Source organism: Bubalus kerabau, chromosome 23, assembly GCF_029407905.1.
Source record: "Bubalus kerabau isolate K-KA32 ecotype Philippines breed swamp buffalo chromosome 23, PCC_UOA_SB_1v2, whole genome shotgun sequence".
NCBI classification, from domain to species: Eukaryota; Metazoa; Chordata; class Mammalia; order Artiodactyla; family Bovidae; genus Bubalus; species Bubalus kerabau.
Window position 1 is genome coordinate 14,418,196 of NC_073646.1, and position 12,358 is coordinate 14,430,553.

The window sequence follows — 12,358 nt, forward strand, 5'->3', positions numbered from 1 at the left end:
TTCAATATATATATTAAAGAATTAATTATATATCCATATAGAAGCAGCAGACAATTTGAAAATGAAACAAACAATTCTACTTATGATTATATAAATAATATAAATATTTAGGGGAAAATGAACATAACTACTGAGCCCAGATGCTCTAGAGCATGTGCTCCACAAGAGAAGCCCATACACTGCAACTAGAGAAAGCCTGCATGCCCCAACGAAGATCCAGCACAGAAAAAAATTTTTTTAAAATTCTTTTTTGTGGAATACAAATGATCTAGAATGGCCAAAACAATACAAAAAAGAACAATTGTTGGCGGGTTTATGCTACCTGATTTTGAAACTGAAAGTCACTCGGTTGTGTCCAACTCTTTGCAACTCCATGGACTGTATACAGTCCATGGAGTTCTCCAGGCCAGAATACTGGAGTGGGAAGCCCTTCCCTTCTCCAGGGGATCTACCCAACCCAGGAATCGAACCCAGGTCTCCCACATCGCAGGCAGTCTTTAGCAGCTGAGCCACAAGGGAATCCCAAGAAGACTGGAGTGGGTAGCCTATCCCTTCTCCAGTGGATTATCCCGACCCAGGAATCGAACAGGGGTCTCCTGCATTGCAGGTGGATTCTTTACCAACTGAGTTATCAGGAAAGCTTACTATAAAGTCAGAAATAAGAAAGCGTGGTATTGGCATAAGAACAGGTATAAATATGAGTGGAACAGAAGGATCTAGAAATAGACCTAGACATACGTGGTCAATTTATTTTTGACAAAAGTGCCAAGTCAATTTAAAAGGAAAGAAAAGTCTTTTTAACAAATGTTGCCAGAACAACTAGATGTCCATACGGAATAAAATAAACCCTGACTCCTATCTCATACAAAATTCATTTGAAATGCCTCAAGGTTAAATGTAAAAGCTAAAACTATAAACCTTCCAGAAGACAGGTTTCTAGAAAATTACTGCAACCTTAGGTACGCAGAGTTTAGGGACAGGGAAAAACCCACCAACCATTAAAAATAATTATTAACAGGACTTCATCAGCATTAAAAAATCTGCTCATCAAAATACATCACTAAAAAAATGAATACACTACCCCAAACTCAAATAAAATGTACTTGCAGCACAAATATTTGACAGAGGATGTGTGGATCCAGAATATATAAGAGAACTCCTACAAATCTACAGTAAAAAGAGGCAAGAGACTTAAGTATCTACCTCACACAGAAGATATCTGAATGGTTAGGAAGCACACAAAAAGGTGGTTAACCAGAGAAATGCAAATTAAAATCACAATGCAATACCATCTCTTATCTTCTTTTATGGCTAAAAAAGACTGATAATACGAAGTGTTGCCAAGGATGTGGAACAACTGGAATGTTCATATAACGTTCCAGCTAGGGGAGTATAAAATGGAGCATCCACTTTGGACAACTGTTTGGCAGCGCCTATAAAATTAAACATACACATATCCTAAGAACCAACAATTCTAACCTTAGATATTAACTCAAGAGAAATGAAAACACAAAAATTTTTTTTTTACAGAAATGTTCATAGCAGCCTGATTTATAACAGTACCACCTGGAAACAAAACACATGTCCACCAACAGATGAAAAAGCAAATACTGTATATTTATACAATGAAATACTACTGAAAATAAAAATTAATGAACTCTTGATACATACAACACTAAGGGTGAATTTTAAAAAGATGTTAAGTGAAAGAAGCCAACTATAACACTGAGTGATTACATTTTTTATAAATTCCAAGAATAATCAAAATTAATCCACAGTGATAGAAATTTGAAATAGTTGCTTAGGATAGTGGGGCTTGGAGTTGCTTAAAAGGGACACAACAAAAATTTGAGGTGGGAGATAGAAATGTTCTAACATCTTGCTTTGAGTGGTGGTCACATGAGTATATATAACTATTAAAACTCTGAACTAATAAGTATTTTAGATTTGCACATTTTATCATATGTTAATTATACCTCAATTTTAAAAATCTCTAAAAAAACCGTTTTAAAAGTATGGAAGGCAATCCAAAATATTAACAGAGACTGCTTCTGGGAGGTGGGATTATGGCTAATTTTTTCTTTGCTGATTCACTTTTCTCATCTTTATAATTTTCTATACTGAACTCCCCCTTCTCCCCCACCATCACTTTCTATGGTATTTATGTTTTATAGTTTCACAAAGATCCTAAAATGTCACCAGTATTCATCTTCTGAAAGTACTATAGGATTACAGGCAAGTAACAGAAGTGTGTGTCGAGCTCTCCTTCCACAGCGGGCATGTGGTTTGGTGTCTATGTGGGACACAGAAGGGGCTCAGAAGCTCAGCCAGAAGCACCGTGGCAGTCTGGGGAGAGGAAGAGGTCCGACGTGGGAGAGTTCAGCCCTGACCCCAGCTCACTCACTGAGTGGTGGCCAAGTCACGGAGCCCCTGTTTCTTCACCCCTAAGATGGAAATAAGATATATCCCCTTTTCTGCCTCAATGGGGTTTTGTGGGTGTTAGCTGAAATGGTCTATACAGCACAGAAATAATTAAGGGAGTAGTAACTTCTGATATTATGTGAAAAGTCAAAAAAAGCCTTTCTCACAAGTCAGATTTACTACTCTCAGTCCCACGAGAAACAAATAAGAATTCTGCTAGGACGACGCAAAGCTCTTCAAATCAACAGTAAAGAACTCTTACCTGTTGGCGTGGTAATGGTGATTCTGCAAACTGTAGGAGACACACTGCGTGTTTAGCCGCTTTGGCTCAACCTCCTTCCAACTATCTTCTGTCCACTTTCTCTTCATCTGCTTCTCCTCTCGTTTTTTCCCGACATAGTCAGCATAGGTCTGGATGCGATAACTCTCTGCATACTTGCTGGTATTGACAGCTACAAGGAAAATAAAAAGTCCTTAAGAAAGGGTCTGGCCTGGCCCCAGGATGTTGGAAAAGTGGCTTGAGGTCATCAAAGGAACCCTGAGGTCAGGTCTGCCGTTTAGAAGCCAGGTGGCCTTGGGAACATCCCACAGCTCTCCCCATCTGGGTCTCCTCACCTGGAGAAGAGAGTCCTGCTCCCCAGCCTCCCTTACAGTGTGAAAGTGCTCTATAAACTACACAGAACCAGAAAAATGTAAGCAAGACATTAATTTTCAGAATATCTGCAGGTAACATCACTGCCTGAAAAGTACTCATTTTCAGAGTAAGAAAATGAAAAACAAAACAAAACCGCCAAGGGAAAACTGTTGTGAAAATAAAGATGACAAGAAAAGCAATCTGGACAGCAGTGTTGGTTCCCGTAGGTCTACCGCATGCCTGTGCCTGGTGCTCTGCATACGCGATGTCTAACCTCACGGCACACTTGCAAGGGAGAAGTCACCTTGGCTGAATATAAGCAAGCTGGGGCACTGAGGCGGGGGGCTGCCGCAGGCCACACTGCACCAGCGGCAGGGAGCAAACCAGGCTGCTTGGACCCTAAGGCCAGGGCCCTTCCCAAAGTTCTGTGCTTTACTTTGGACTCTGCAGATTCAAGACAGTCCCACAATATTTGAGACCTGCCTCTTCTCTTTCTCTGCTTAAAGCCTGCTAATTCTCTGTAATGTGCTTCTGGCAGGAGTTCTTGAGAGCCAGAGCTTGTTCCCTTTTTGGTGTTAATGGGTGATAAGGCCAGGACTGTCTTCCTGCCTCTTTCTCGGAGGCTGGGGGCTAGAACATGGGAGTGGCCTGGGAGAGAGGACCCACAAAAACTGTGTGGATGGGCCCCTTGTGCTGCTCTGGCTTCTGCAGTGTGAGCAAACATTCCCTGCCCACTGGTTGTTACCCCCACTAGCAGCGAGACAGTAAGGGCTGGGCCGTGCTGGCAGGGAGCTGCGGGAGCAGACCTGGGACCTGTGCTGCTAGAAAAGCACCATGATGTCTGAAGTAGTCTGTGTACCCACTTTCAGCAACTTCTTGGTACAGAGTGAAGGAAGTGAATGTTAGTTGCTCAGTCATATCTTATTCTTTGCAACCCCATGGACTGTAGCCCACCAGGCTCCTCTGTTCATGGGAGTTCTCCAGGCAAGAATACTGGAGTGGGTTGCCATGCCCTTCTCCAGGGAATCTTCCTGACCCAGGGATTGAACTGGGGTCTCCCAAGTTGCAGGTGGATTCTTCACTGTCTGAGCCATGTACAGAGTGGTTCCCAGTAAATATTATGTGAATGAAGGTAGCAAGTGATGATGGACACATCAGAACTGGACAAAGGACTCCAGTACTCCAGGGACCTTGAACCGCAGGGACAGACACCTAGATGAGATGCAGATACCCCCTGTATATCTGACGCACCCAACTTCACTCCAACCAGACTGGATTTGCCTAAAACTCCTCAGCACAATAGTAGTTTATAGAATGTCATGCCTTAAATGCTTAGCCATCTGAAGAGCAAAAGCAAAATAAAAAAAAAAACAAGAAGAAAAATAAGCAAAGACTCCCACTCTTTATTTAAAGTTTTATTTTTTTAATTAAGAAGTTTGCTATACTTTTCAAATATTCACTCTAGAGTTAAAGACGGGTAGGGTTGGGGGAGGAACAAACCCTAAAGGTATTAAAGAACTTTCACACTGTCCCAAGGAAGTAGAGTGAGTTAGTGAAATGTAAGCTCAAACAGCATGCTCTGACTCACTCACAAGGAGATAAACAGAAAGCAATCAGTTCTGCAGATATGCTATCGACCAAAGTCACTCAGATCAGAGAACTGCAGAAACAGTATCCTTTGCTGAAAATCCTATTCCTCAGGACAGTTACTTTTCTAGCTTCCCAAGGACTGCACGTCTGACTTTCTCAGCTCGTTCATCTAACTGCCCCACAATCTGTACATCCAACCAACATCATCCATCCATGCCTCCACCCAGCAGTTGCTCACTAAATGTTTGTCCATCCCAGGGACCATGCTAGACATCTGGTAGAACAAGACACAGTCTCCACCTCTCGAGCCCACCTTCTCCCAGGCAAGCTTTATGCAGAGTTATGGAAGCCTGAGACTACCTACTATATAACAGGTTCACCTCTCAGCGCGATGGATAATGTGAACCCACAGATTCTACATGCTTATTCTGTACCGGTCATTGGCAAGTGAGCATCTGCTGGATTTTCCTCTTTAGGTTTCACTCCTTACTTAGGCAGGTTTTTTTTGAAGCGTGTCCCCAGGGAAGACATCTGCCGCAATACCTCTCTCGAGTTTAGTCTGGACTACCGAGTCAAAGAGGAGGCTTGAGTCAACATTCCCCATGAAAGCAAAGGTGATGATAAGGTCATTAAAGGAGCCAAGATGATCTACTTAACAGCATCCGACTGTTTCCAGTAATGTAGGTCCCAGCCCCACGGACAAATGCTTCAAAAGCTCCCTGACCACGATGGGGAATTTATCTGAGCACATTTGGAACGAGGAGCGCTTAAAGGGGGAAACAAATAACAATCCCCTTTTCACTGCTGGCCTTCACATGGCAATAATTTACCAGCATTCCTTCAAGTCCCAGCAGCTTTGCAGCTCTCGGCCTTTAATCTGGAAGCCAGCTCTGGCGCAGAGCCACCCCTCTAATGGATGAATCAGCAAAATGAATTGGCTGTCAGCTGCGTCCTTCAGTGATTCCAGCTCGCCTGTCAGAAGCGGCGTGGAGCGGGAGGCTTGGTAACACTAACCTTTTCCAAATTTGTCAGGGAAATGATTCAAGGCCATCTTTCGGCCATGCCACTCTGTTGAAGCTGCTGCAAAACCAAACACGGTGAGGGCCCTCCCTGGCTCCCTGTGGGTGAACAAGAGCACCTCCTCTCCCACAGACTTCACCCACCCACAGCTTCGCTGAGCTGGGCGCCCTGTCTCAAAGCATTTAATCTTCACAACCACCCCACAGGGAAGAGATGTTCTAGTCATCGCACAGATAAAGAGACTGAACATCCGAGGAGTCAAGCATGTCTGCTTACAGTCTTGTAGAACGAGCGACAAAGCTAGTTTGGAACCAACATGTGAGCTTTTTAAAAAATATAACATTGTCACAAGTCTGACATATATTTGTGTATTTATGTGTCCATTTAGATTGAGGATTATCCCATAAAATGCTTCCTTGAAGAGGACTTTTAAAGAACTACTTACAGTGTTTAGATTTTTTTTTTTCTAAAAATGTAGAACCTCCCACTATTATCAAGCAAAAGATCTCTCCAACTAGGTCGAAAGCTACATTACGTTCACAAGACTTAACGTAAGACATAGAGACCTTCCTAAATTGATCTACAGATGTGATGCAACTCCAATTTTAAAAATTCCATTTTAATAAAAACACAAAAAAATTTTAAAGAGATTAAGAAAAATCTCAGCAGAACACTGAGCAGCAGTAGCCAGGGACTGGGGGGATGAGGTCAACCACCAAGGAGGCGAGGGAATTCTGGGAGTGATGCAACTGCCCTCTGTGTCTTGACTGTGGTGGAGGTTACACGATGGTGTACATTTGTTAAAACAAAGACCTGGCCAAGAGAACAGTGGATGTGTATTTCATGGTATATAAATTACATCTCAATCATTCTGTGGAATTTGAAAGGTCTGATTCCAAATTTTAAATGGAAGACAAATGGGCCAATAATAGCCCAAACGTTTCTGAAGAAGAATAAGAAAGGGGGACTTCCCTGGCTAGCTGAAAAGCTTATTGTAAACCTGCAGTACTTAAGACAGTGCCGTAATGGTACAGAGATAAACAAACTGACCAATGGTACAGAAGAGCCTAGAAACAGATCTAGGCATCTACGAAACTCTGATATCTGACAGAGGCAGCCTGACGGCGTGCAAAAGGAAAAGCTGGAAAAACTGTTCATCCACGGGAAAAAAACTGGATTCTTACTCACACCAGGCCAAAAAATCAACTCCAGATGGATGAAGCACTTAAATGTCAAAAGCAAACTTTGAAAACTTGAAAAGAAAATAGAAGTGAATATCTCTTCCTGAGCTTGAAGTAGGAAAGAATTTATGAAGATACAAAAAAATGTTAAGCATAAAGAAAAGATCAGTAAGTTTGGCTACATTAATATGAAAACTTGTGTCCATCAGAAGATACTCTGAAGAGGGCAAAGACAATCTACATGCTGGGAGGAGATATTTCTAACATGTGCAACTGATGGAGGATTAGCACCAGAATACATAAAAACGCCTACAAATCAGTAAGAGAGGACCCAACAGAAAAATGGGCAAAAGACACAAAAAGCACACCAGTCATTTCACAGAAAAGGGAGCATAAAATGCCAATGATTACATAAAGGAGTTGCTCAACCTCAGGCAAAGGCAAATTACGAGCACTTAAATAAGGTGTCATTTTGTAGATTTGTAGAGGGAGAAGGAGGGGACGAAGGCAGGGGGAACAGGAGACAGAGGGGAAAGAGGGGAGAGCGAGAGTGAGTCTGAGGGCTAGAGAGGCACAGAGCATCAAAAAGGCAAGAAAAGGATCAACATGACTTTTATGAGAGTGGTTCCCCATTTGCACGCTCCCCCACCAGGAATCAGGGGTTTGGGATGTGGAGGAATAACAGATTCTCATTATAATTTATTACCGGTATTTTAGCTCTTCTGGTTGAGTAGTGGTTTCACAGATGTTCACTACATTGTAAACAAATTGGTTAGGTTTTCTCTTGTATACTCGGTCCAACCCCTAAGGGCCATTTCTGAGACTAAGTTTGAAGGTCTCTTGTAGGAGGTAAGGGTTTCTCTAGTTTCAATGTCTCCGGTGATAAGGAGGTGTCCCTGAATGGTTGGAGTGCTGTAGACAAGCACGGGGTGCTGCCACATCGGGCTTCTCAGACCTTCCCCGGGGAAGCTGAGGACACTTGTGAAGCCTGTTATCAAGCTGCTGCAATCATTTTATTGCAGCAATGGCTAGGAGGGGCAGCAGGGGGGAAGCATCAGGAAACTTCAGAAGCAGTTACCACCATCAGCCCTGCGTTTTCTGCAGTGGCCACCCTCAGCCAACATTAGGTTCTCAGTCAGTTTCTAAGGGAATTACCTATATGCTTATCCATCCAATAGTTACGAGAAAGGGAACTATTTACTGGTTCCTTATTCTGCCAGGTATGGAAAAATCCTGTAAGGATTATCCTGACTTTATAGATAAGGACACTGAAGCTCAGAAGAAGTGATGGGTTCAAGGTCCCGAAGATGACAAGTTTTGGGATCTAAACCAAAGCTGCATTCTTTTCATGACACCATGCGCACTGGAAGGGTCCCAGACCATGTCACTTGGAGTTAACACAGGCAGGCGCCTCTGTCTGCGAGAGCCTCAGAGTCCGGCCACCTCTCCATACAACAGAGTTGTGTACAAAGCAGAAGGAATCGCTCTGTGATAACCTGGTATGTTCACCTCCCACCAGAAGTGACGTGTGCTGAGAGTGACCTCTGCCAGCTTTGCAGACCTGGACCCTCCACCCCACCCGCCAATGTGTGCTTTAATGCTTGACAGTGCCCGCTTCCAATGCCCTTCTCGGCCTCTCCTGATGCCCCCCTCAGCCACCTGCCTGGGGCCCTGCACCCCTGTGTCCTCATTCTGGGCTTTCAACCCGCACCAGGAGGGCGCCCAATGCTGCTTTGTGTTTGCTTGCTTATTTACATAAGAACATATAGGACTGAGAAGTTTTCTCATGTTCTACACAATTTGATCCAGTTTGGGTTTTCAACAGCATGACCATTTCCCCACTTTTACCAGCGAGAGAAGGGATGGGTTTACCTTGGGTTCTCAAGGAGACAGCCAACTTTATAAAAAAAAGTGTGTGCAAGCTCAGTCATGTCCTAGTCTTTGAGACCCTATGGACTGTATAGCCTGCCAGGCTCCTCTGTCCATGGGATTCTCCAGGCAAGAATACTGAGTGGGTAGCCATTTCCTTCTCCAGGGGATCTTCCTGACCCCAGGGATTGACCCACGTCTCCTTTGTCTCCTGCATTGGCAGGGAGGTTCTTTACCACTGAGCCACCTGGGAAAACACTCAACACTAATAATGGTCAGTGGGAACATTTGCCTACGTTCAAAAAAATGCTCCTGGGTGTACTTCCCCTCAACCCGTCTAAGGAACTGGGGAGATAAGGTGCTTGCAGGACTTGGTGCTCTGTCAGAAGCAAGCGCAGTACAGCTATTTCCAGGGTGTCCAACAGGTGAGAGTGGGCAGTCGCCCAAGACACAAACAGCCCTGTTTTCCCCTCGCCAGTCCATCCTCGTCTGTAAAACCTGCAGAGTCTTCAAGATAAAGCGCCAGCCTGAGAGAGCACGCCAGGGCGTTTAACTCAGTGCAGCCCTCCCTCAACTCTGACTTCTTCCCACATGTGTTCCCAACCGGGCCAGGCGCTCTGCGAGGGAAGGGACCGTACTTTACTCATCTGTAGCACCTGGGTTCTCCCATGGTACTCTGGCAGGAATTTAAACGAAGATTACGGAGGGAGGAAAGAAGCACAGCTTTTGTATCTGTTGGTAGCTTGTTTCAAGAGAAGAAAGCCAGAAACAGGACACATATTCACATCTTCAGTTAAAAGTTCCACGATGAAGGCTGATTCAGGGGACAGAGTCCTGGGCTGGACACAAGGGGAGTGAACTCTGACTCTGAAGGGCTGGCTCTCTGGGCAGTGGCAGCCCACGCACGTCACCACCCCTGAGCCTCACACCAACACTGGGAAACAGATGTTGATGGCCCTTGGCACCTGCCCCGGACACAGGGTCAGGACCCAGCACCCGTGATTCCCTGTCCGTTGTTCCTCATACAGTGCCTACTCACCCAATGAAGGGTTTCTATTTGTTGCTTGCTTCTAAAGCACTAAGGCTAGGGACTTCCCTGGTAGTCCAGTGGTTAGGACTCCACGCTTCCACTGCTGAGAGTCTGCGTTCGATCCCTGGTTGGGACACGGAGATCCCACAAGCCTTGCGGTGCAGCCCAAAAAAAAAAATGAAGTAGAATAAAAAATAAAGTACTAAGGCTAAAGAATGAATACTAAGGCACGTGAAAAAGATGCAAGCCCTGTAACAGAGGACATAATGGAGTAAGAGGCGGGGACAGGGGCTGGTGGTCAGTCTCTCCTCGTGGTGCAATCACTAAGGCTCCCCACTCCCAACGTAGGGCGCCTGGGTTTGATTCCTGTTCAGGGAACTACACTCTGAATGTCACAACTAAGACCTAGCACAACCAATTAAATAGATAAATATTAAAAAAAAAAAAGAGGCAGAGGGGCACTGGTTTCATCCACCTCTGCTTTCCCCCGTCCTCCATCACAGCACCCGACATGAGACACTCAGGAAAGAAATGGACTAGGGCCAGGGAAGCAGGCTCAGGTCACAATGCTTGAAAAGATGTGAAGGGCAGAGCGTGAGAGAAAGAGCAGCTGAGCGCTCACAGAACCAGGCTTGCACCCCACCACACTGGGTCCTCAGCACCGTGAGGGCGGGCACTGGGAGCCCCATCAAAACTCGACAGGCATCAGAGAGGAAGTGGGTCCCGTCCCGGTTCCACCACCTACAAGCCCGCCTACTCTGTGCTCCTCCACGTCACCCTCTCATTCTGCCCGTGGCTCCCACAGTGCCTTTCACCTCACGGTCTCTAATGAAGGCCAAGCAAGTGGAGAAGAAAACATTTTCCACAAACTGGACGAATGCTGATGTGTAGATATGGCAACATTTATTTGAAATCTACACAGAGGGAGGCCATGAAGTCAAGTGGGAAAGTTACAGGCCGCAGAGGCCTGGGTTCGAATTCTGCCCAAATCTTGACTTGCCTGAGGCCAGTCACCGGGCCTCCCTGGGCTTCCCTCTCTATCCGTCCAATGGGGCCCATTTACCATCTCAGAAAAAGCTATCAGGAAGGGCAGCGCTCTCAGCACAGGGCCTACCACACAGCAGCTGCTGAATTAATGAGGCTGTTGTGGATAAACCAGAGTTCAGACTAAAAGAACTGTGTCTAAAGCATCCTACAGAGACACTGATGCAGCGAGCTGCAGCTCATCACACGCGGGGGGCTGGAAGTGAGGGGGCCTCACACACCCAAGTCTGCAGCAGCTCGTGCAATAGCACTATTGTCTAGAATTGGGGTCTTTTCCATGCAAAAAAACAAGAAAATAAAGTAGATTATACAGGAACCCATACATCAACCATACGGGACAAGTGTGAAATCAGAATGTCTGAACCATAATTTTAAAAAACTGAAGCAACCAAAATTAGTCAGTTAATTTTCACTAACTCTCCTGGCGACACCACAGTCTGCTTCTGAAACGTGCATCTCATTCATTCACTCCACAAACACGGGCTCCTGGTTCTGTGTCAGGCACCGGGGCATGATGGAAGGGGCAGATGATCCCCTCGCAAAAGAAGCTCACAATCTGGAGGAGGAGGAAAGGAAAGGAATGGACTGGCAGGGGAGCACCGAGGAGGCAGGGCTCTAGGTGAGGAATAAAGATTTCAGCACAAGGAGCAAAAGGTTGACAGTGAGGAAGAGGCCACCGCTTAAGTTCCCAGCTCCCAGGGCCTCTGCCAACTGCCTCTGCATTCACTGAATGGCATCGCCAAGAAGCACTGCTTCCATGAACCAGCCTGGCTGGGGGTGGCTGGTGCAGGGCAGGGGGGAGGTTCTTTTGTTTTCATGGTTCCTAGCTGAAAAGTCAATTAAAAATAAATAAAGCCACCCTTTATTGAGTGCTTACTACATATAAGCACTCTGCTGACTGCTTTACAAACAAATATATTTAGCTCCTGCTTGTTCATTTATTCACCCTTCCACCTGTACGTGAATACAGACACTGAACTCTCACTTGTCCATTTATTCATCTATCCATTCATTGATGAACAAACACATCATCTTCTACGCCTGCGCCACTGGAGCTGAATCGGAGATCCGGTCCTTGTATTTGCTGGGAGGGCAGGACAGGGCACAGAGCCCCACATATGCTGAGGGTTAGAAAAGCGCTCTGGAGTTTCCAGTGGAGTGCTGGCTGGTCAAGCCTGGGACACAGGGACCGTTCCTCTAAGAAAAAGACACTCGGGCTTTCCTGAGACTGAAGGTGAGAGAGCAGACAGTGTAAAAGACACTAGGGACGGGGAAGGGTGTTCCAGGCAGGAGGAGCACGGAGCGACCGACCTGATGAGGAGACACAGTCGGACGGAGGAACCGAAACACGACATTAACAGTGGAGACTGCAGAGGGAGTGGGGAGGACCTGCAGTGAAGCCGGGTGATGGGCACCCCACGCCACGCGCAGCGGGACCCACAGTCTGGGTTCAGGCACCTGGAGGGGGTACGAGTGTGAGCCAATGTGTGTCCACAAGGTCACTGCGACCAACGGGGAAAATGGGAGGAATGGAGAAGGCACGGAGTGAGAAAAGAAGTCCCAGTGGGA

At 45.8% G+C, this 12,358-nt stretch overlaps 1 protein-coding gene across 10 annotated transcripts in view; it reads right to left on the bottom strand.

Annotated features, from left to right (window-relative positions):
• Window positions 1-12,358, bottom strand: part of PARN (poly(A)-specific ribonuclease) — a 184,914-nt gene that overhangs the window by 58,125 nt on the left and 114,431 nt on the right. For 8 of the 10 annotated variants that reach the window (XM_055562406.1, XM_055562407.1, XM_055562408.1 and 5 more), the window contains one exon: window positions 2,684-2,873. In XM_055562406.1, the coding sequence (XP_055418381.1) occupies window positions 2,684-2,873 (190 nt within the window). Of the gene's footprint in view, window positions 1-186; window positions 1,434-1,604; window positions 2,347-2,683; window positions 2,874-12,358 lie in introns of those variants that run through there. The other 2 variants (XM_055562412.1, XM_055562414.1) reach the window with 2 other exon arrangements.